Source organism: Hoplias malabaricus, chromosome 5, assembly GCF_029633855.1.
Source record: "Hoplias malabaricus isolate fHopMal1 chromosome 5, fHopMal1.hap1, whole genome shotgun sequence".
NCBI lineage: Eukaryota > Metazoa > Chordata > Actinopteri > Characiformes > Erythrinidae > Hoplias > Hoplias malabaricus.
Window position 1 is genome coordinate 49,459,629 of NC_089804.1, and position 20,849 is coordinate 49,480,477.

Sequence of the window (20,849 nt, forward strand, 5' to 3'; positions counted from 1 at the left end):
TCAATGTTTTTTTTTTTTTTACGATTTTTTATTTTTAGATTTTTTAAAAATTATTAAAATCACAAACATTGTTTTTAATATGGAGTGTAAAGCTTTTTTGGAAAAGTAAAGACTCTTACTGCATAAAACAATGGACAAACGGCCAAGAAGAACCACTGGGCAAACTGGTGTCTACAAATTTGAATCATATATTGCCTCTCTAATAAGCAGTACATTGTGTAAGTGATGGCCCTATAACAGGGAGATTGCCCGTTCGATTTATGGTGATGCCTCCAAGAATTTCAAGAGTGTAATCCTTGCCCCCCCACCCCACCCCCATTACTCGGTACAACACCAGGTGTCTGTTAGGTAGACACATACTTATGTGTCTACCGAACATATTTGAGTAGTTAGTGATCTCCTCCAAGCGTGCTGAGCTCCAGTGTGCTAGCATTTACACTCCCAAGTCCATGGCATTCTGGGATTTGCGAGAGTCCAAGCTGAAATTGGCAATGACCAAACTGAGGAGAAAATAGGATTGTATATACTGTGTATGTGTTATTACATGTCAAAGCATCATTTTCCACTTCAGTAGAGGGAGTGTAGTGTATGGGTGAAGGCGGTGACAATGTCAGTGATATGCTCAGCCCCTCAGCACCTGGGCTGGGAGGGCATAGGGTGTGTGTGCTGGTGCTTGTGTGTGTGTGTGTGTATATAGACGCACTCGGGCGTGTGTGAAGGCTGGGGCTGGTGTGACAGGAGCTATATTTGTGCCTGGTGAGCCACGTCTTCCTCTCCAACACCCCCGGCCCACGGCGCCTGATCATAGCAATTAAGCCGCTTCTCAGAGTCCCCGGCGCTCTCTCGCACCTTCTCATTATCAGGCCTGCTTTTGTCCTCCCGCACACAGGCGTTCGCACTCCAAACACGCGTGGGCTCGCTGTTTATCTACATCTGCTACTTTTTTTCATTTCTTTCCTCGCTTTCTTGCTTCCAAAAGCTGCTTCTTCCAGAGTCCTGAAACTTCAGAAACTCCTCGTCTCCCAGAGGCCGTCCCAGAGAGGCATATGGCTGTCAAACCTCTGCAGCTGGAGTCCTGGAGCCGTGGCTGTGCGGCACAGGCCTCAGGGACGACAGCTTGCCGTTTTCAAAGAGGTTTCCACCGCTTCTGAACGAGGAAAAAAAAAAGGTCTCATTTTTTACTGAGAGAATATGCAAGCCATCTCAGTTACCAAAGCTCGCCTCGGCTGCTGGAACTTTCTACAAAGTCTGTAATCGCGGCTGTGTGTAAGATTATTTTTCAGAGAAAGAACTTTTTTTTTCCTCCCTCACTTCCCCCTTCCGTGTCTTCCCTTTCCTTTTCCTTGACTTAATAAATCTGAAAGAATTTCTTCCCTCCAGAGGGAGTGAGAAAATCGAAAACGAGGAAAGGAGGAAGAAAGGAAAGGAAGAAAAGAAGAGAGGTTTTGGAGGGTTTTGGTGATGCTTTCATCTTTTTTTTTTTGGCGAGGCAGTAGGGAGAGGACAAAAGTAGACAAAGCGTTATCAGAGGCTGCAGTTGCGTTTTTTTTTTTCCAGAGCCGTGCCCTGGGAAATGGGTCATCCCAAACTTCCAGAAGGCCACCAGAGCCGTGATCCTCTTCTCCATCCAGAGTCTCGCGTCAAACAGAGATCAGGGGCAAAATGCCTGCTTTGAAGCCCTGAAAATATTAGGGACTGCTCAGGCGTTTGCATATTTATACACCCATTGAAAGAAAATTTTAATCCCTCCTCCCTCAAAGCAGGAATCAATAGCTGTGTTCCACCACTTAAGCTAAGACGCTCTCCTCTCTGCAAACAGCACCTCTTCTCTCTTGTGTTGCCAAGTATTTCAGCGCACTAATGTAACAGGAAGGTGACCTGCAGGCCTTCCACTCTTATAAAATGCAGGTGCCAAAAACGGTGCTTTTGTACTATTTTTGGTTTTCCAAATAACCGAACAGTTCTGACTGCTTTAATAGAACATCGGTGACAGGAAGAAGTTTCAGGAAGCAGCACAAAATTACAAATAAACCAAGAACGGTTTAGGAGCCTTGTATTTGGTTGTTCAGGCCCAGTAAATGTGTGTGTATGTGTGAAGTTATTATTATGACATAATCTTTTGATATTTCCTAACAATTTCTATCATATTATATTATTATGGAATTTTATAGTCATATAAATAATATAGGGTGGGGTTGCCATGATCGAATGTTTAGAGAAGCAGGCCGTAGATCCCCTGGACTGGCAGGAAAATTGGTGGTGGGGGAGTGAAGGAACAGCAGTGTCCCCTCCTTAAACACTCAAGGCTGAAGTGCCCTAAATTCAAAGACTCCCCAAACACTGGGATTGCTGCCCACCACTCTGGGTGTGCATGAACTCTCTGCCCTTACTGCACTGTGTGTGTATATATGTGTGTGTGTGTGAGTGTGTATTTTAACCCTCTACCCATACAAACAACAAAACAATAGTTTAGAAGAAGTCTAGATCATGAGAATTTGATTCTGTTATTGTGTAGAATCCCAGTTTTCCAAAGGCTTTCTTTATTGTTGGATGCACTGCTGGAGAACGATATTTTGTAGTGAGGAATGAAGCTCATTCAGAGCACAGTTCACACTGTTAAGAGATGATCCTTTGAGTATACCTACCTTTTTTTTCTCGTCAATAATTTAAAGCACTTCCCGGCATCTCTTTCAGTAGCATCTCAGTTATTTTAGCTTGAACGTGCAAAGCCGTGCCGCTTGCTGCACTCTGAGATATCTGCTGTTCTCCTCTTCTGTACACAAACATGCTATTGATTGAGCACTAAGAATCAATGCTTTTGTCACAACTGATTCAACAGAATAACTGGAATCCTTGTGTAAACGAGCTAGGAGTGAGAAATAATTCAAGCAAATGTAAGAAGAGGCGTTTTTGAGCCATGGAAGCCACGAGGGACCTGCGAGGGTTAATTCTGTGTTAGTGTTTGCCTGCTCTGATGTGTGTATTGCTGGGCAGGATTACAGCATGCTGCGGGAGGGGTTAGAAGGGGGCTGCATACACACAGTCACTGCCCTAGCTTCTCAAAACCCTCGAGACCACGGAGCAGGCGGAGGTCACAAGGTGCTGGAAAAAGAGCCGTCTTCATTGATTCGCTAAAAGAGAGGGGCACTAAGTATCTACAGCTTATTAAAGAGGCAAATGAGCATGTTTTTCTAATCTCTTAGCTTAGTTTATATTGTGAAGTAGACTCTAAAGGTGACAGACCCATCACTAAAGGAAACATGAGAGCATAAGTGGCCATTTTAAAAATGCCTCTGTCAAAACTGGGCCTAACAATCTTCTGACTGAAATAGAGCTTTAATCCGCCTAGTCTGCTCTGATATTGCCTGATATATTGGTGGTTTGATATATCAGCCAGACCCTTGTAGCTAGTGAAGGACAAAAGGATAGAGGGCAGTTCTGTTACTGATATGTTTTAAGGTGGAGCTACTTGTACGTGCAGTAACGAATGCCTCTTTGCGTCTGTAATGAAATCAGGGGACTCTGGCTGGGAGCAGACAGCGTGATGGCATCTAATCCCGGAATAATTGCAGTAATAATGGCACCACGGGCAGCAGTGTGTCGGGAGCACACACACACACACACACGCACATACACATGAATAATAATAATAATGGGGGGGGCGTATGTATACTGATTTATATCGGTGTATACACCAATATAAATGCACATACATATACACACACACACACACACACACACACACACAGCTCACTGGGTGAGGCAGCACAAACAATTATGGAAACAAAAGAGGTGCACTATCACACAAATGTGTACAAGTCGACTACACACCCACTCGCGCACGCGCCGCATAATTAGTCCGAGAACGACACAGCAAACGCTTTTGTTTGTTGTTTCTATGACTCTTCCCTCTTTCATCATGGTATGATAGACCCGCCCCCCACCCACCGGCATACAAACGAGCAGCACTTTGTTGCTGCCTCTTCTCCCCCCCGAGACCCCCACACACATGTCCCCACCGCCAAATCATTCTAACTTCTGCTTTTGAACCTTTTTTTTAATCCCACAATAAAGAATTGATTGGAAAATAACGAGGCAGTGATGAAAGGTTTTTTTTTTTTTTTTGCCCTGCCATGGAGAGACATTGTGTTGGGCTGGTCCAGTCCTGACCCAGTTCCCATCTCTCTCTCTCTCTCTCTCTCCCTCTCTCTCTGTGTGTGTGCATGGTCCTCTGCTTCTGCTAACAGCAGCTCTTAATGAACTTGCAGTGCTGGGCTCTGGCCGCTGAGAGGCCGGCTGGAGCGTCTGATCTTCATATTTCATCTCTGCCTTCGCACACAGCAGCCCTCTGCTCTGAATTATTTACCAGGCCCCCTCTCTTTTTCGGGAGAGTCGTGTGTGCTCTCTGTCTCCCCTCTTTCACTTTTTCTCTTTCACTTTCTTCATCCCTACTCTCCCTCCCCACACCCCTTCTCTAGGTTTCTCACGTTTTCTCCCTCGTTCCGTCACACTTTACTACCTCTATCTTTCCCGTTTCAGTCTGTATCTCTCTCTCTCTCTCTCTCTCTCTCTCTCTCTTTTTTCTCCCACTCTGTCTCTTCCTACTTCTCCTTTATCCCATTGTCACCAGGGAGTTACATGGGGGAGATGCAGATAATGTGTGTGTGTGTGTGTGTGTGTGTGTGTATGTGTGTGTGTGTGTGTGTGTGTGTGTGTGTGCGACTGCCTGTGGGTGCGGTAATGAGCCGGAGTGTTTGGCACCAGTGTGTGCGGATGTGTGTCTGTAGAACACAGCCGGTTTGTGTGTGTGTGTGTGTGTGTGTGTGTGTATGTGTGTGTGTGTGTGTGTGTGTGTGTGTGTGTGTGTGTGTGTGTGTGTGTGTGTGTAGTGGCTAGGGTTAGTAGGACACTGCCTCTCACTCACTGTGTCCCAGGCTGTCAGAGAAAATGAATGGGACGTGTCAAAGCGCCCCACAGAGCCAAAATATCAACTTCCAGCACTGAATCTGAAAGAGAATCTACTTCTTCAGGCTCTCGAAGGAAGGCGTGTATGACCCCAGTCTGGTGTTTGAGAACAGGGATATGGTTTTCGTTTTTTTATTATTTGTATATTTATTTAATTAACTTTTTAATTGTTTTTGTTATTTATTATGAAATGCAGATTTACACATGGACTACATATAAAATGGCTGTAAAATGGAAAGTTCTGGAAGGTTTCTGAGCTCAATGCCATGACGGGTCAAACAGACAGGTGTAATGCCCCCAGACACTGAGCCCTGTTATTGTATGATTTGAAGTGCGATATCTGTCTCTGAGTTCACTTATGTTCTTGTGGCTGGATTCTCACAGAAATGTTCTAATACATAGTGTAAAGCCTTTTCAGAAGAGTACAGAATCTGTAACTGCAGCAATTGGACACAAAATCTTACAGTATACCCTTGGTTTTAGAAGAAATATTGGACGAGCAGATGTCAAAATACTTTTACCCATAAATCCCTGTTCATAAACAGTTAAACTTCACCTGATGTCTGTGTAGATTTTATGTGCCGTGTGTTAGCAGTTGGAACACTACTTGTGGAAGAAACACTGGAACAATCACAAGTCAAAGCTATAAAGCCTGTGACCCTCTTGCCTGTCCTGGCTTCTCCCCCTCCGTCCTCGTCCTCCAACCCCTCTCTTTTCCCCAATCGCTGTCCAAACTAACTCCCATCTCTCTGCTGCTTTTCCGGAGCCAGATCTCAACGCGCCGAGTCCTTGCCTGAAGAAGACATGTGAGTTTGGGGGCACGTGTGTGGTGAAGAACGGAGAGGCGGTGTGTGAGTGTCCAGACGCTTGCCCCCAGGCGCAGGACCCCGTCTGCGGGAGCGACGGACACACCTACAACAGCCAGTGCCACATGAGAGCCATGGGTTGTGCCCTGCAGAAAGACATCAACATCAGCCATAAAGGACCATGCGGTGAGTCCACATCCCCTCAGAAATGGTTTTATAATGCACCATATCCAAATATTTTGGATTCCTTTTATATTTAGTGAATTTAGCCACTTTAAGATGGGCTCAAATGTTTATTTATTAACCCTCAGCATGTACAGTCTCAAAAAACATGGAAGTTCACCATGCTTAATGCCAAATGTCATCTAGACAGGTGTAAACCCTGCTTTTTTTCTGAAGTGATAGAACCCAATTCTGCATTTGGAACATCTACCATGTATCTACACACGCTGTCCATTTTATCCACTCCACTGATCATACAGGAGCACTTTGGATCAGAGTGGATCAGACACAGCAGTGCTGCTTGAGTTTTCAAACACTGTGTCCACTCACTTTCCACTCTGTAAGACACACCCACCTCGTTGGTCCACCTTGTAGATGTAAAGTCAGAGACAGTAGCTCATCACAGTTTGTGTTGGTCGTCCTCTAGTCTTTCATCAGTGGACAATGCATGCTGTCGGCTGGATGTTTTTGGTTGGTCGACTATTCTCAATCCAGCAGTGACACTGACGGCTTTAAAAACTCAAGCAGCAATGCTGTGTCTGAGCCACTGGTGCCAGTACAACACACACTTACACACTACCACCACGTCAGCATCACGGCATTCACAAATGTGTTTAAATGCCATCAAATCCTTCCAACCTCTAACACAAAGCGTTCCTAGAAGCACAGAAGCTGTAAAAAGGAAACAAGTGACCTATTAATACACTTAAATGGTTATCCTTAAATGTACAAAACCAAGCTCACCCCCCTCCCCAACACACACACACACACACACTCTGGTGGTCGCTGTTTCTCTTCAGTCTTTCTCCCGAGCTCTTAAGGGCCGTGCAGATCTTCCCAGAGAGAGGCCTGTAATTTTCTTCCTCAATGACCTTTTTTCCCTTTTTGTCTGAAAAGATGCTCTTAAGCTGAAATTAAAGAGAGCCGCATCTTTCACTGTAATTGTTTGCATGAGTCATGTGTGTTTTGGTGGCACTGTGTGAATGTAGCTGCTGAAATAGCCGTGCTGAGCTCCACATAGGAAGACACATCATGCCCCACTAAACCCAGAACATGCTTCTGAAGTGGCTTATTTTCATTAGCACTGCTGGAAAGAAGAGCCCATTCTGGATCTCTCACAAATGTGGGGCCATTTCCTCCTGTGTCCTTCAGGGTCTGCGTGGCTTTTGTTCTTTTGTTTTCAGTTTATATAAAGAACAATGAGATTCACCAATTGTTGACCATATCAGAAAATATCTGCAGCAGTTTGCTCTACCTTCAGGAGAAAATCTACAAAGATGCCTGACCCATCTGAGGCCTGGAGCCCTAAGAGAGCACAATTGGCATTGCTCTCTGGGTGGTTGGGATGGCCCCCTTGCTCATCACATGACTGTCAGACCTGGGCTGTCAGTGCTCTTCTGTGTCTTTGCATCAATGGAAGGAAGGATTTCATATTTTCATTCATTCATTCATTCATTATCTGTAAGCGCTTATCCAGTTCAGGGTCGCGGTGGGTCCAGATCCTACCTGGAGTCATTGGGTGCAAGGCGGGAATACACCCTGGAGGGGGCAGCAGTCCTTCACAGGGCAACACAGACACACACATTCACACCTACGGACACTTTTGAGTCGCCAATCCATCTACCAACGTGTGTTTTTGGACTGTGGGAGGAAACCGGAGCACCCGGAGGAAACCCACGCAGACACGGGGAGAACACACCAACTCCTCACAGACAGTCACTCGAAGCGGGAATCGAACCCACAACCTCCAGGACCCCTGGAGTTGTGTGACTGCGACACTCCCTGCTGCACCACCGTGCCGCTCCTTCATATTTTCATATCTCATGAAATATGGCAGATGCTACTATAGAGCGACTTGTACTTGCATTAGGAGTCTTGCCCAAGGACTCATTGGTGAAGTAGTGTGTAATTAGAGTGTGTTCATATTTGTCAGCTTTAGTTCGATTAAAACACACCCCCAAGCCACTGCTGTGTTAATGCAGTTCATTAGAGGAAGTGTGAATCCTGTTCAAACTCTAGTGAGCACCAAACAAGTGGACAAGATTGTTTCTGATATGAACACGGTATAAACCAAAGGAATTTAAACAAACCCAACACAGAGCATGGGGTCAAGCTGCAACACTGAATGAACTGTGGGCAAACAGAGTGTGTTGAAAATCACAGTGTATATTCTTTGGTTTGAGCAGAAAAGGAATTTCTGCCATTATTTGGACTCCTTCATCCATTTTATCACCTCTGTTGTGTTTCCAATAGTTAAATATATGGCCGATTTACACAGACCCATTAAGTGTGGGGCGTTGTTCTGACAACTGGCTCCAACATATACATCCATTGTGGACATCGCGTTGTCTTGTTTATTATTTAATATAATGGTTTGATTGTTAATTTGCCAGTAACAATAATAAGCAAGTCATTCATTCATTGTCTGTAAGCGCTTATCCAGTTCAGGGTTGCCGTGGGTACGGAGCCTATCACTGTGCACAAGGTAGGTAAGGAACACACCCTGGAGGGGGTGCCAGTCCTTCACAGGGCGACACACACTCACACCTATGGACACTTTTGAATCACCAATCCAACTACCAACGTGTGTTTTTGGACTGTGGGAGGAAACCTACGCAGACACAGGGAGAACACACCAAACTCCTCACAGACACTCACCCTGAGGAAAGCTGTGTGACTGCGACACCTACCTGCTGCTCCACCGTGTCGCCCCATAAGCAAGGCTTTTTACCTCCACTATAGAAGAATGTTCACATGTTTTCTCTTCAAAACAAAACCACTGCACACTTTTTTAGAACATGACTCTGAAATGAGGAGAGACCATGATAGATCCAGATCAAAACGGCCGTCTGGAGACTTGCAAACGTTAAGGGATTATTGCATTATCTGCGCAAAACTTGCATTTGTCTGACGGGCTGTGGAGGAGGGCTTTGTGTGCAGCCCTGTGGCCCAGCCAGATCACTGCTCTTTAAATACCTAGTTAAGTGTGTTTTCATTATTTCATTATGTTTGAGTGCTCTCGAGGCCTGCAGTGTGCATGAGTCAGTGAATGTCATGGCGTCACACTGTGCGTATATTAATTGGTGCCTCAAGTGAATGGTGTTTGTGTGTGTGTGTGTGTGTGTGTGCCTGGGGTCGTTTGGCAGCATTGGAGTTTATCCGAGTGTTTTCTACCTGCAGGGCGCAGTTGCTCTTTATACCGCTGCCGCTCGTCTGCTATACGTGTGCCATCAGCACATAAATGACATGTAGATAGTGATATCTCTCACTCTCCAGCGCTACAGACATGCATACACACACTCACACACACAAACCACACACACACACACACACACATGCCTCTGGGCCTGTACCATGAATTAATGGACTCAGAGGAGTTTGGCTAGGGATACTATAAATGAACGAGAGACAGAGACAGAGAGATACAGAGAGAGAGAGAGAGAGATACAGAGAGAGAGAGAGAGAGAGAGAGAGAGAGACAGAGAGAGAGAGAGATACAGAGAGAGAGAGAGAGAGATACAGAGAGAGAGAGAGAGAGAGAGAGAGACAGAGAGAGAGAGAGATACAGAGAGAGAGAGAGACACAGAGAAAGATACAGAGAGAGAGAGATACAGAGAGAGAGATGCAGAGAGAGCGAGAGAGATACAGAGAGAGAGAGAGATACAGAGAGAGCGAGAGATACAGAGAGAGAGAGATGCAGAGAGAGCAAGAGAGATACAGAGAGAGAGAGAGAGCGAGAGATACAGAGAGAGAGAGATACAGAGAGAGAGATGCAGAGAGAGCGAGAGAGATACAGAGAGAGATAGAGAGAGAGAGAGATACAGAGAGAGCGAGAGATACAGAGAGAGAGAGATGCAGAGAGAGCAAGAGAGATACAGAGAGAGAGCGAGAGATACAGAGAGAGCGAGAGATACAGAGAGAGAGAGATACAGAGAGAGAGAAAGAGATACAAAGAGAGATAGAGAGAGAGATACAAAGAGAGATAGAGAGAGAGAGAGAGAGAGAGAGAGAAAGATACAAAGAGAGAGAGAGATACAGAGAGAGCGAGAGAGATACAGAGAGGGAGAGAGAGAGATACAGAGAGAGAGAAAGAGATACAAAGAGAGAGAAAGAGATACAAAGAGAGAGAGATACAAAGAGAGAGAGATACAGAGAGAGAGAGAGAGAGAGAAATGACAAGAACCAATAGTGAGGGGAAACGAGCGCAAGAGAAAGAAAAACCAGAGAAAGACAGAGAGGCAATGCAAGAAATGGAGAGCCATAAAAGAGGGAGCAGAGTAAACAAAAAGGGAGGAAACAGAAGCTGGAGAGAAAGAAGACAGAGTAGAGAGGAAAAGTCTGACAAATTTGTAAATGTTTACAGATTCGATTTGCTTTTAATATTGCCCAGGCTTTGGCGATGGAGCGCTGTTCGTGGTGCCAATGGAGCGCCTTGGATCGAAATGAACTGGGAGAGGGAGAGAGCTGAGCTGGCTCTCTCTGTGTCCTCCTCCTTCTCCATATGGAACAGAGAGGAGAGAGAGAAGCATGTGCCGAGGAAACAGCAGCCAGAGAGAGAGAGGGATTGGAGAAATAAATAAATAAAGGAGGGAAGGAATAAATAAATAAATAACAGGGAAGTGGGCTAGGAGGGAAAAGAGAAATGTTTAAGCACGGCGAACTCAATTTGGAATACAAGCCTGTGGGAGGCAGGTCCCCATGTAGCGTTCCACAGAGTAATAAATAGTCTTTCTTTAAAAAAAGAAAAAAAAGAAATCACATACACACTCTCTCACTGGCTCTCTCTCTCTCTCACACACACACACACACACACACGCAGACACAGACACATACACTGGTGGCATCAGTAATGCAGAGCTATAGATGGCATAGAGTCAATACTAAAGCAGGCATCAGCGGAACGGGGCAATAAAGAGCAGCCCCCAAACGGCTAATCCAGCGCCGACTCTTTTCTCTGGCCTGTTTACAGAGCCCCGGCTCTCTCCAGCACAAGTGAGCTCTGTTATTATCTCCATTAATTATCCCTCTCCATTCAGACCACAGTCTCTGCCTCACACATCAGGCCCTGCCATCTATTACAGCAGCCCCCAGTGCGACCCGCCGCTCATTCTCATACGTTTACAGCACCACAAACACTGGGTTTTTTACATGTGAATGAACTGTGGAACCTGAGATTCACTCATACACTCACTCCTTCATTCCATTCACTCACTCATTCACTTAATCTTACATTCTCTAAGTCATTCTCCTATCAGCCTCTCATTCACATCGTCACTCAGCCGCTCACTCCCATGTTGAGTCAATTACACACTCACTCACTCACTCAGCATCACATTCACTCATTCACTCCCTCAGCTACTAGCTCCTTTATTCGCGCACACGGCCTCTCATCAACGTACTCAGGCATTCAGTCACGCAAGACAGCCACTCGCTTTTTATTCCCTCACTCGTTCACCAGTTCCTTCATTCATTAATTCGTTCATTCATCTGTTTATTCACATGCTGTCTATCGTTCATTCGCTCATCCCTTCATTCCCTCAGCCACTTGCTGTCAATTACTCATTCGGCCACACAGCCAATGGCTCAGCCTCACATTCACTCACTCACTCACTCGTCTGTTCACTCGCTCATGCCCATCGTTCCCTCACACGCTCATTCGCTCGGACATTCACTCCCTCATTTCCTCAGTCACTTTTTTACACAGCACCTCACTCACTCACTCACTCAATCACTCGCTCACTCACTCACTCATTCATTGCTCCACAAGGGGAGTTATTCATTGCTACAGTGACTAAGACCTGGTTTCCTGTGGTTAGTCTTTTTCTATACTGGGGTTAAGTTTTGTGGGGTTACGTATGGAGCACACACGTGTGACCCCTGTACGTTCACACTGTATAAACATTGATTGTGTTTACACACGTGTTAATGCATAAAAATGAGAATGTGTTTGTTTATTTATCTATTTATTTACTTATTTACTTACTTATGTATCACAGAGAACAGACCCATAAAAGCCCTTATCTTTACCGCTCAGGAGCCGTCCAGCAGTGATATGAATGGCACATCTTTTATGTATATGGTATTTTTCCCTGCTGTTTGAGTGGCAGATGACCTTGTCTCGCAGGTCTGGAACAGTGTGATGAACTAATAGACTTCACAGGGAGGGAGAGAGAGTGAGAAAGAGAGAGAGAGACAGATTGTCCATATATATTTATAAACAGCTTGATGAGAGAGGAGCCTGCCGTGTCATGGGGAAGGAAAATATGACAGCAGGATTCGCCAGGTGATGGAAATGATACTTATTTGTTGGGAGCCAGGGAATATAGGTCAGTGGAGATGGTGAAAGGGGAGCGAGCCAGGGAGAAAAATCATTAAGCAGTGGAAAGAGAGATAGAGAGAGTAAGGCATAAGGAGATGGAGGTAAATAAAAAGCAGGAGACTGATGGAGCAGACTAATAGAGCTAGGGCCCGGCGCTGCGGGATGTTTCTTCATAGCCATTCACAACAAACTGCTGTGGTGGGCCACGCATTAAGTACATCTTCAGCTTGTCACCGCTGGCCACCGAGGCCACTTTGCAGCTGGACTCTTAAGAGCAATACAGTGCTGGCTGCAAGCTCTGTTTCCTCTATAGAGCATTATTCAAATATTAGTCTCCTGGTCGGATAGTGTTTAGTTTAGTAAATAGAACACTTATACCACGTTTTAAATGTCTTATTTATTCATTTGTTTATTTGTTTATGGATATTTTTAAAACAGAATCTGTTAGCAAGTGTTTAAGACGTGCAATGACTTCTGCACAGGCCACGTTTTATTTTACCCCTCAGTAATTAGTATATGAACATTATAATCCTAATTCCACTACAACAGGCTACTAGCCTCATCATTGTGTGATTGCGAGGTTAATTCTTGTTGATGCCACTCATCTAGGGCGTTGTGTCCAAGAGAGCATAGCTGGCCTCTTTCAGACACTCTAGATACACAGAGTGTTCTTCTCAGGTGTGTTGAGCTGTCTGGTGATTTAGAGTTTAGCCGTAGCTTGCGCAAGTGCCCTACACTGTTGTCAGTATTAATACTTGTGCATTGATGTGTCTGCGTCACTCTGCAATTACACCACCAGACCACTAGGGACCACTAAGTAACTGTAGTGGAATGTAGTGGTGTAGTATTAGTTTTGTAACCTATAAATTGCACTATAGGAGTTGGTGTGTTCTCCCTGTGTCTGCGTGGGTTTCCTCCGGGTGCTCCGGTTTCCTCCCACAGTCCAAAAACACACGTTGGTAGGTGGATTGGCGACTCAAAGTGTCCGTAGGTGTGAATGTTGCACTGTGAAGGACTGGCACCCCCTCCAGGGTGTATTCCCGCCTTGCGCCCAATGATTCCAGGTAGGCTCTGGACCCACCGCCACCCTGAACTGGATAAGCGGTTACAGATAATGAATGAATGAATGAAATTGCACTATGTAGGGAGCATAGTTTACATACGTTGCCAGGAAAGAAACATATACATTGCTGGCACTTTTTCCCACTTTTTGGTTTTGGTTTGTTTACACTTTCCACTTTTCACATTCCACCTGTTCCTTCCTTTTATTAGTCCAAACCTTCTGAGGAATCTCTTGCTATGAATTTGCTCTGGCCAGCAGTTCCTGTAGTGTGGAGAAGATTAGTTTTTGGATTTCCTAACTGCGGACCAATCACAGTTGTTGCAGCCTGCATTGTTGCGACATGTAGTTTTTGGGGAGGTCCATGTCAGTCTACAGCATAGGGTTTGAGTCTGTGCAGAACTTATTGTCGCTGTCCAATCAAAAACATTTACATTGTGGGTAGGTGAATTGGCTTCTGTCTAATAACTGTCCTGCTGTGTGAGTGAATGTGTGTGAGCCCAGATATGGATTGGCGCTCTGTCCTGGGTGAAATCCTAGTACCCGATGCAGTCCTCCAGGTAGACGGTCGTTCCTGGTCGAGAGTACGCTGTGTGCGTTTGGCTGCCGCTTCTCGCCAGTGTGTGTGGATTGAGTGTTCTGAGCAGTGTGCATTGTAAAGCGTCCTTGGGTGTCTAGAAAGGCGCTATATAAGTGTAATGATAGATTTACAAACTTTACTGCAGAAGGTTTAAACATTTTTAAATTTCATTGGAAGTCAATATAAAAAGATTTTATTCCAAGTGATTTTGGAGCATTTCTATTAGTCCATTCATCATGGCATTTTCACAGTGTGAAGGACAGCTGCTGTGTTTAAATGATGTAATAAACTAAAAATGTACAAAAATGAAGATACATGTTTTTGATTGGATAGCGACACTATGCCTTGTTTCCAGTGTAAGTTTGATTCAGAAGCATACATTGGCTATTTGTTTTAATTTACCCTCAGAAATTCTTCAAACATGTCTGTTGATCAGTGTGTCCAAGCCTTTGCTTTTGCTTTTTCGACCGAGGTCTGTCTGGTCCCCCTAATGAGACTGACACTTTGCAATAGGACAGGTGTTTACAGATACAGGTGCTCGTAGCTCCTGCAGCCTGCATTGCAGTGGGCTAACAGGTGCAACAGATAAAGAAGTGGTGAGCATTGAGGGGGGCGCTGATAAAGGAGGATGCTGTGGGCAATAGGAGGGTGATTTATTGCTCCTAGCCCCCTCCGAGCCGTGGGTGGCCACTTAGCCATGCAGGGCGGCCGCGTTTAATAAAGTGCATGGGTGCCTGGGCCCCAGGAACCGTCTGCAGAGGAACACTTCCAGAGTCCGTGAGCGGGTCCACTTTATTAATGCGTAATAAACAGGCGGATGCCGGGTGGGCGCAGAGATTTATGCACGAGCACCTTCCTCCATTAGCACTAAATCAGCAGCTGTTATTACCACCACTCTAATTGAATCCTCCAGGTTGTAATTGTCAGAGGCCATGCTTGTTCCCTCCCAGTTGGAATCACATTTTGATTTTTTTCCTTCATCCTGATTAATTGAGCTCTGGGATCAAAAGGACCGGCATTCTCCAGCTGAAGATATCTGACTCCTGAGGTGATTAAGGGAGGGGGTTTGTATGGATCGTCTGTTATAGACTTATAGAGATAGGTCTCTGAGAAGGCTTGGTAAAATAGGGGATGGGTTTCCTTCAGCGTGTATTGGAAAGTAACACTGGTGCCTTGGAAACTCTAAGCAACTTTTATGAATCAACAGCAGCCTATGAAAAGCCTGGGTATCTCCCACATTCCCAGTGAAGTGTAGAATCGAATGGCAACTGAAATGTTGCAGATCAATGCCTGGAACCAAGCAGAAAGCATCAGACGTGCATAAAACCCTGCTCTCCCAAAAGCAACAACAGCCCTCATTTTTTCTACTGATATACATTTCAAACACAAGTGTAACAGCAGTCAAAATGTGGACAAATCTAGTTTAGTCTGATGTATTAAAGCCCAATGTGTGGAATCTGTGTGAATTCTGAATGCAGCCATGCGTGCAGGGATCTGTTTGTACTCTGCAGGCCCCTTGTTTACATTCACTGATGTCGCCTCTCATATTACGCAAGTTATTTTTAAGTGTTTGTAAATGGAAAGAGTACAACAGCCAAAACAGCAAGGGGAGTTTTGGGGCATGTTCCGGTGAATCCCAGTTGACAGTCTGCTTCAGCAATAACTTGAATAAAGTTCTCCAAATAGGTTTTGGCATAGTCTGGACACCATAGTTTGGAGCATCTTTCCAGCCACTGATCATGTGAATATCTGCCTGATTCCATGATGATTACCATAATCCAGTAGTGAAACATTGTCTGGGAAATGAGAACATGAAGCAGCTTTATCACCATTTTGCCAAATCTAGAGAATCTGGTGGATGGATTTCAGGTGGCTTGCTGAGGCATCCATGTCATTCAGCTAAACCGGCTAATCCCACTCCTGTTTTACATTGTGTAATACTTACTTCTGAGGTAGCAGTACGAAGTTTATGGTAAAACTAATTACATTTGTTTTTAAATCAGCAATTAAGTGTTTATCACCCTCAACATTGTAAGCTTTCCTTTTGTACACATTTGCAAATGCTTAAAAATAGCTTGCTAAATCAGAGAGGCAGGAACAATGAATGCAAACCAGCTGCCTGCAGGGTACACACAGGATCCCTACTGCATTAGATTTCTTCGCTAGCTCAGGATCTGGACGAGTAGATTTTTACACAAACTAATTCATGGTTCTTGTGTTGGAAATACAGTAGAAAATATGAGGGATGGGCGTCACGGTGGCGCAGCAGGAAGTGTCGCTGTAACACAGCTCCAGGGACCTGGGGGTTATGGGTTCAAGTCCCACTCCAGGTGACTGTCTGTGAAGAGTTTGGTGTGTTCTCCCTGTGTCTGCGTTCTTCCTCCCATGTTCCAAGAAACACACGTTGGTAAGTGGCCTCAAAAGTGTCCATCGGTGTGAGTGAGTGTGTGTGTTGCCCTGTGAAGGACTGGCGCCCCCTCCAGGGTGTGTTCCCGCCTTGCGCCCAATGATTCCAGGTAGGCTCTGGACCCACCGCGACCCTGAACTGGATAAGGGTTACAGATAATGAATGAATATGAGGGATGTTAATGTTAATCCTCATCCAGGTTTTTGTGCTGGTTTGATTACTTCAGTCTGGTTTTAGATTTTGGTCAACAACATTTCAGTGTCCATAATTCACACTTTTGTTTTGTTTTGTTTCGTATTTGCATGGTCTTCCTGCCCCCTCCCCCCAACACCATTTATTTCATTCTGATATACAAATGCCGTTACATGGCTTTCCTTGGGCCGTGCTGATACATGGCTGGGGTTTTGAGAATGTGTGCCTCAGCTGTGGAAGCTAAGCCTAACCAATCAATAAATAAACCATCTTTTTAAGTCTCATTATCTTTTAAAATCAGTAAACACCGATCTCACGGTTCTCCTCATTAATGTCCACTTACCTCTCATCCACAGATAAGGCCTGCACTGACTGCTCCTTTGGCGCTATCTGTGATGCGCAGACAGGCCGCTGTGTGTGCCCTACGGAGTGTGTGGGCTCGCAGCAGCCCGTGTGCGGCAGCGACGGCTTCACCTACACCAATGAGTGTAAGCTGAACGTGATGGCCTGCACCAAGCAGCTGGAGCTCCGGGTGGTGGCCCGTGGAGAATGCAGTGAGTGACCGATAAACCATAGCCGTCCGGACATTGAACTTCTCTCATCGCACACATTCAGCCCCCTCTGTGCATGCGAAAGCTGACTTTCTTATCTACAAGCACTGCGTGACTTTCAGAGCTGCCTTCATTGCACTCCTTGGACAGTTTTGATTTATAAAGTCCTAGTTTTTGTGTGTGGGTTCAGGCAGTGTGTAGTCGGAAACATGATTAGCTACTTCTACTTTCCTCTAGAGATAATGATATTGATATTGGTTCAGTAATATATTTGATCAATAATGAGCTCTATATCTTTGATGTAATGCTTTATATTTTATCCAGTACTTATTTATAAGAGAGAAAATCATTTTAATTGATTAATTTTTTGATATAAAAACAGTCCAAGTTTTTGCTTAGAGGAGCATATTAATGTTTAAATATCATTCAGTGTATTTTGAAGATGTGATATTGAATATTAATGAATAAATATAATCAGCACTACATAGTATGCAGATTTATACGTCCTTATAAATAACAACAAAAAGTAGGAATCATTTAGAAAAATAACAGTTTCCACTTTGTCACTGTTGGACAAAAACCTTGTATCTGCGAAATGGTAGCTTTTCAGAGCAATCTCAACTTTCGGTGCAAAAGATAATAACAAATAAATAACTAAATAATGAAAAAACTCATTATTTTGGATCATTTGCCTTAGTCCAAGCTTCACATGAGGCATTAAGCAATGGGTGTTTTCAGATGACGTCAGAAATGGAGATACAAGGTTTGGTTCTATGTTGGAAACACCTGTTTACATTAATTCCCAGAGCATATGAAGGCAGCACAAGACACAGTGTCAATTCACTATCACCCATATCACCCCATATCATAGAATCTGGCTTGGTGGATGCTCATATGAGTTATGCTCAGTTTGTATGTGCCTGATGCCCAGAGTATGCTATGGGGCTGCATGTGAATGTGTTTTTTCATATGCCTTGTACGTGTGTGTGTGTGTGTGTTTGTGTGCGTGTGTGTGTGTGTGTTTGTGTGCGTGTGTGTGTGTGTGTTAACAGAGACCTGTGGCGGCACTGTGTGTAGCTGGGGTGCCCGCTGTGTGCAGAATAAGTGCGAGTGCCCCCAGTGTGTGGGCGAGCCTATTAAGCGGGTGTGTGGCACCGATGGCAACACCTACAGTAACGAGTGTGAACTGCGCCTAGCTTCCTGCACGCTGAAGAAGAGCATAGAGGTGGCCAAGCCTGACACATGTGATGAAGGTAGGCTTCATAAATCGTTGTTTGAAATGTAGATGAAGTTCATGTGAAAAGCACAATTCTGAAGCAATGAGTCACGGTGAATGTGGCAGGAACCAGACGTCCAAAGCATTTTGAGGGAAGATTTGAGAAGATTTCTTTGCTAAGCCGTTCTTGGCAGAGAGTTGTGTTATAGTGGGGTGTTTCCAAATAAAGATTTCTTTAAAAAAAATGTCGTTAAAGCTTCTTAAGCCAGAAATACCCAATATTTAAAAGAAGCACTCACCAAAGCATTTGAATACTTTTCAATTTAAAGATTTGCCCACAACGACATACTATTCTTCTCCACCTCTCCTCTATGACTGGACCAGTCAGTGGTTCTACTAATCAGTGGAAATGGCTGATAGGTTTTGTTAGAAGAGCAATTTGCCATTATCAGAATTACATATTAAAACCCTGAAAAGATGTGTAGAGTAATTGGTCATTTTGGAAATTGAGTGAAATAGAGTACTTTTTTTTTTTACCTCAGCATCAAATGCTATTCCAATTCACTCTGAAGTCAGCGTTTTTCTGGCAGCGTTAGCTAACTGGAACAAATTCCCAGTAAATCCCAATCAATCCAATGACAAATATTATTTTTACGTATTCTGCTAGGTGTTTCCAAGCTAACATCTGCAGGGTTTCTAATCAAGTGTGAGTAGTATACGGCAAACGTCCATCCTGGTTTTCCTGGGAATGAGAATCTCGTTAATTACCAGCATGACTGTGGGAGTCGGATGGTAATAATGTAGGCATTTTGACATAAGCTCAAGTATATTTTATAAAGTCTCATTAGGTTTAATTGCCCCAGGTTTAATAACAAGCTTTGTGTTGGCAGAGCTGGGAACATCAATTCATATCATATCATAATATATTATCACAGTTTGATTGTCTCATTGCGGTATGTGTCCATTTCTAAACACATCAGTTTCAGATGATAATGGTATGGGACAGGAGTTTTAAATGATCCTAATGAGAGAAAAAGAAACAAATCTACAGAAGCAGCCAGAAGCATCAGACATAAGACTCCCAAGGCAAAATTCCTTGTTAATATTTACTCTTTTAATGGTTTCTGTGGTTTTGTGTGGTGTTGTTACTGGAGGCTGTGTAGACGAGCGGCTGGGCTTTAACACTGGGCTTCTTGCAGTCAATTTAGCATCGCCTCATTATCTGCGCAGATTGACCTTTCGTATGTGGAGCATGAAATACAACTCGAATGTTTGTCTTTATGCCCAAGAAACTTCTGTTCTCTCTCTGTCTCTCTCTCCCTCTCTCTCTTCCTTTCTGTCTGTCATCCCTAACAACCCATTGATGAGTAACAATCGCCACGTTTTCTCCTCTCTTCTTTCACGCTGTCTCCTCACTCCTTTGTGCTGCCCCCCCCCCCCCCCCTTCACCCCCACCCTGCACCCACCCTAAGGCTGTAGAGATGTTGCTTTTAGAGGCTTGAGGAGTCAGGCCTGTTCAATAGACTTTTCCCAGAGGCCACAGTTTTAGCATCTTTCTACCTCTGCCCTCGCTCTAGTCATATGACCCCGCTCCAGCTAAGACACTCTTCTGGCTCCAGGCTTTAAGCCTTTGTGCAGGAACAATAGTGATGGGCCTTGTGTAATGTGAAAGAAGAGGCTTCTTTATCTGCAGGGACCAGTATTCGGTGTTGACCTATAGCTGTGTTACTGTTCTGCTGTGTTTATCTGATATCTGGGCCTCTTTCTGATAATTTACCTCAGGGGCTTCCAGTAAGTCCTCCACATAGAGTGTCAACAGCAGAAAATAGGTTCTTGCCGGACCAAACGGGGGGCTGGGAACACAAGGGCATTTTATTCATTTATTCAGAGCGTGACTTTAAAGCCTACCTTCATTAGTTACTGGAAAGGAATGGGAGTGTTTTCTCACTCTTTTATTTTGCTGTAATGAAAAATGACAGTGTTCCCAGCGTTTGGTCGCACTGGGAAATTTATCACCTGTTTAATTTCACACTCGACTAGGCTTAAGCTCAGCCTCTTTGTAGACACTGACAAAGTGGCGGGCGAAAGCGGTGCATCACCTGGGAGCTGCCGCCCCTTTTTAATTGAATACACGTTTGCTAAATAGGATTATGTGGCGCAAATATCGAGATGATACACCCAAGCATGGCAAAGCATCAGCGGGTAAGCCGTAGGGCTAATGATCAGATGATAAGGCCATGTGTCGGACCAGGAGGGGAGTGAAAGAGCTCCACAGTTGAGGTGCTTGCTCATTCACCCCACACAAGTGTTTTCCCTCAAACAGTAGAAAGAGTTTGGTGAAAGAACCCTCTAACCTCAAATATATTAAGCCAGGACATTTGATGACTTTTATTTTGCACCATATTTATTAGGCCTTGCAGCTGAACGTCATTGATGCTCATATGTATACCAAGTATCATGGAAACATGTCTACTCACTTTAAACACCAGGGAGCTCTAGAATGTGATTCCAGGCCGGGATTTTAACTTGGC

The 20,849-nt window shown here is 44.5% G+C and overlaps 1 protein-coding gene across 1 annotated transcript in view; it reads left to right on the top strand.

Moving 5' to 3' along the window:
- The window catches only part of agrn (agrin), a 330,093-nt gene that overhangs the window by 229,070 nt on the left and 80,174 nt on the right, over window positions 1-20,849 (top strand). The window contains exons 6-9 of the mRNA XM_066672367.1: window positions 698-756; window positions 5,736-5,957; window positions 16,908-17,105; window positions 18,155-18,355. Of these exons, the coding sequence (XP_066528464.1) occupies window positions 698-756; window positions 5,736-5,957; window positions 16,908-17,105; window positions 18,155-18,355 (680 nt within the window). The remainder of the gene's footprint in view (window positions 1-697; window positions 757-5,735; window positions 5,958-16,907; window positions 17,106-18,154; window positions 18,356-20,849) is intronic.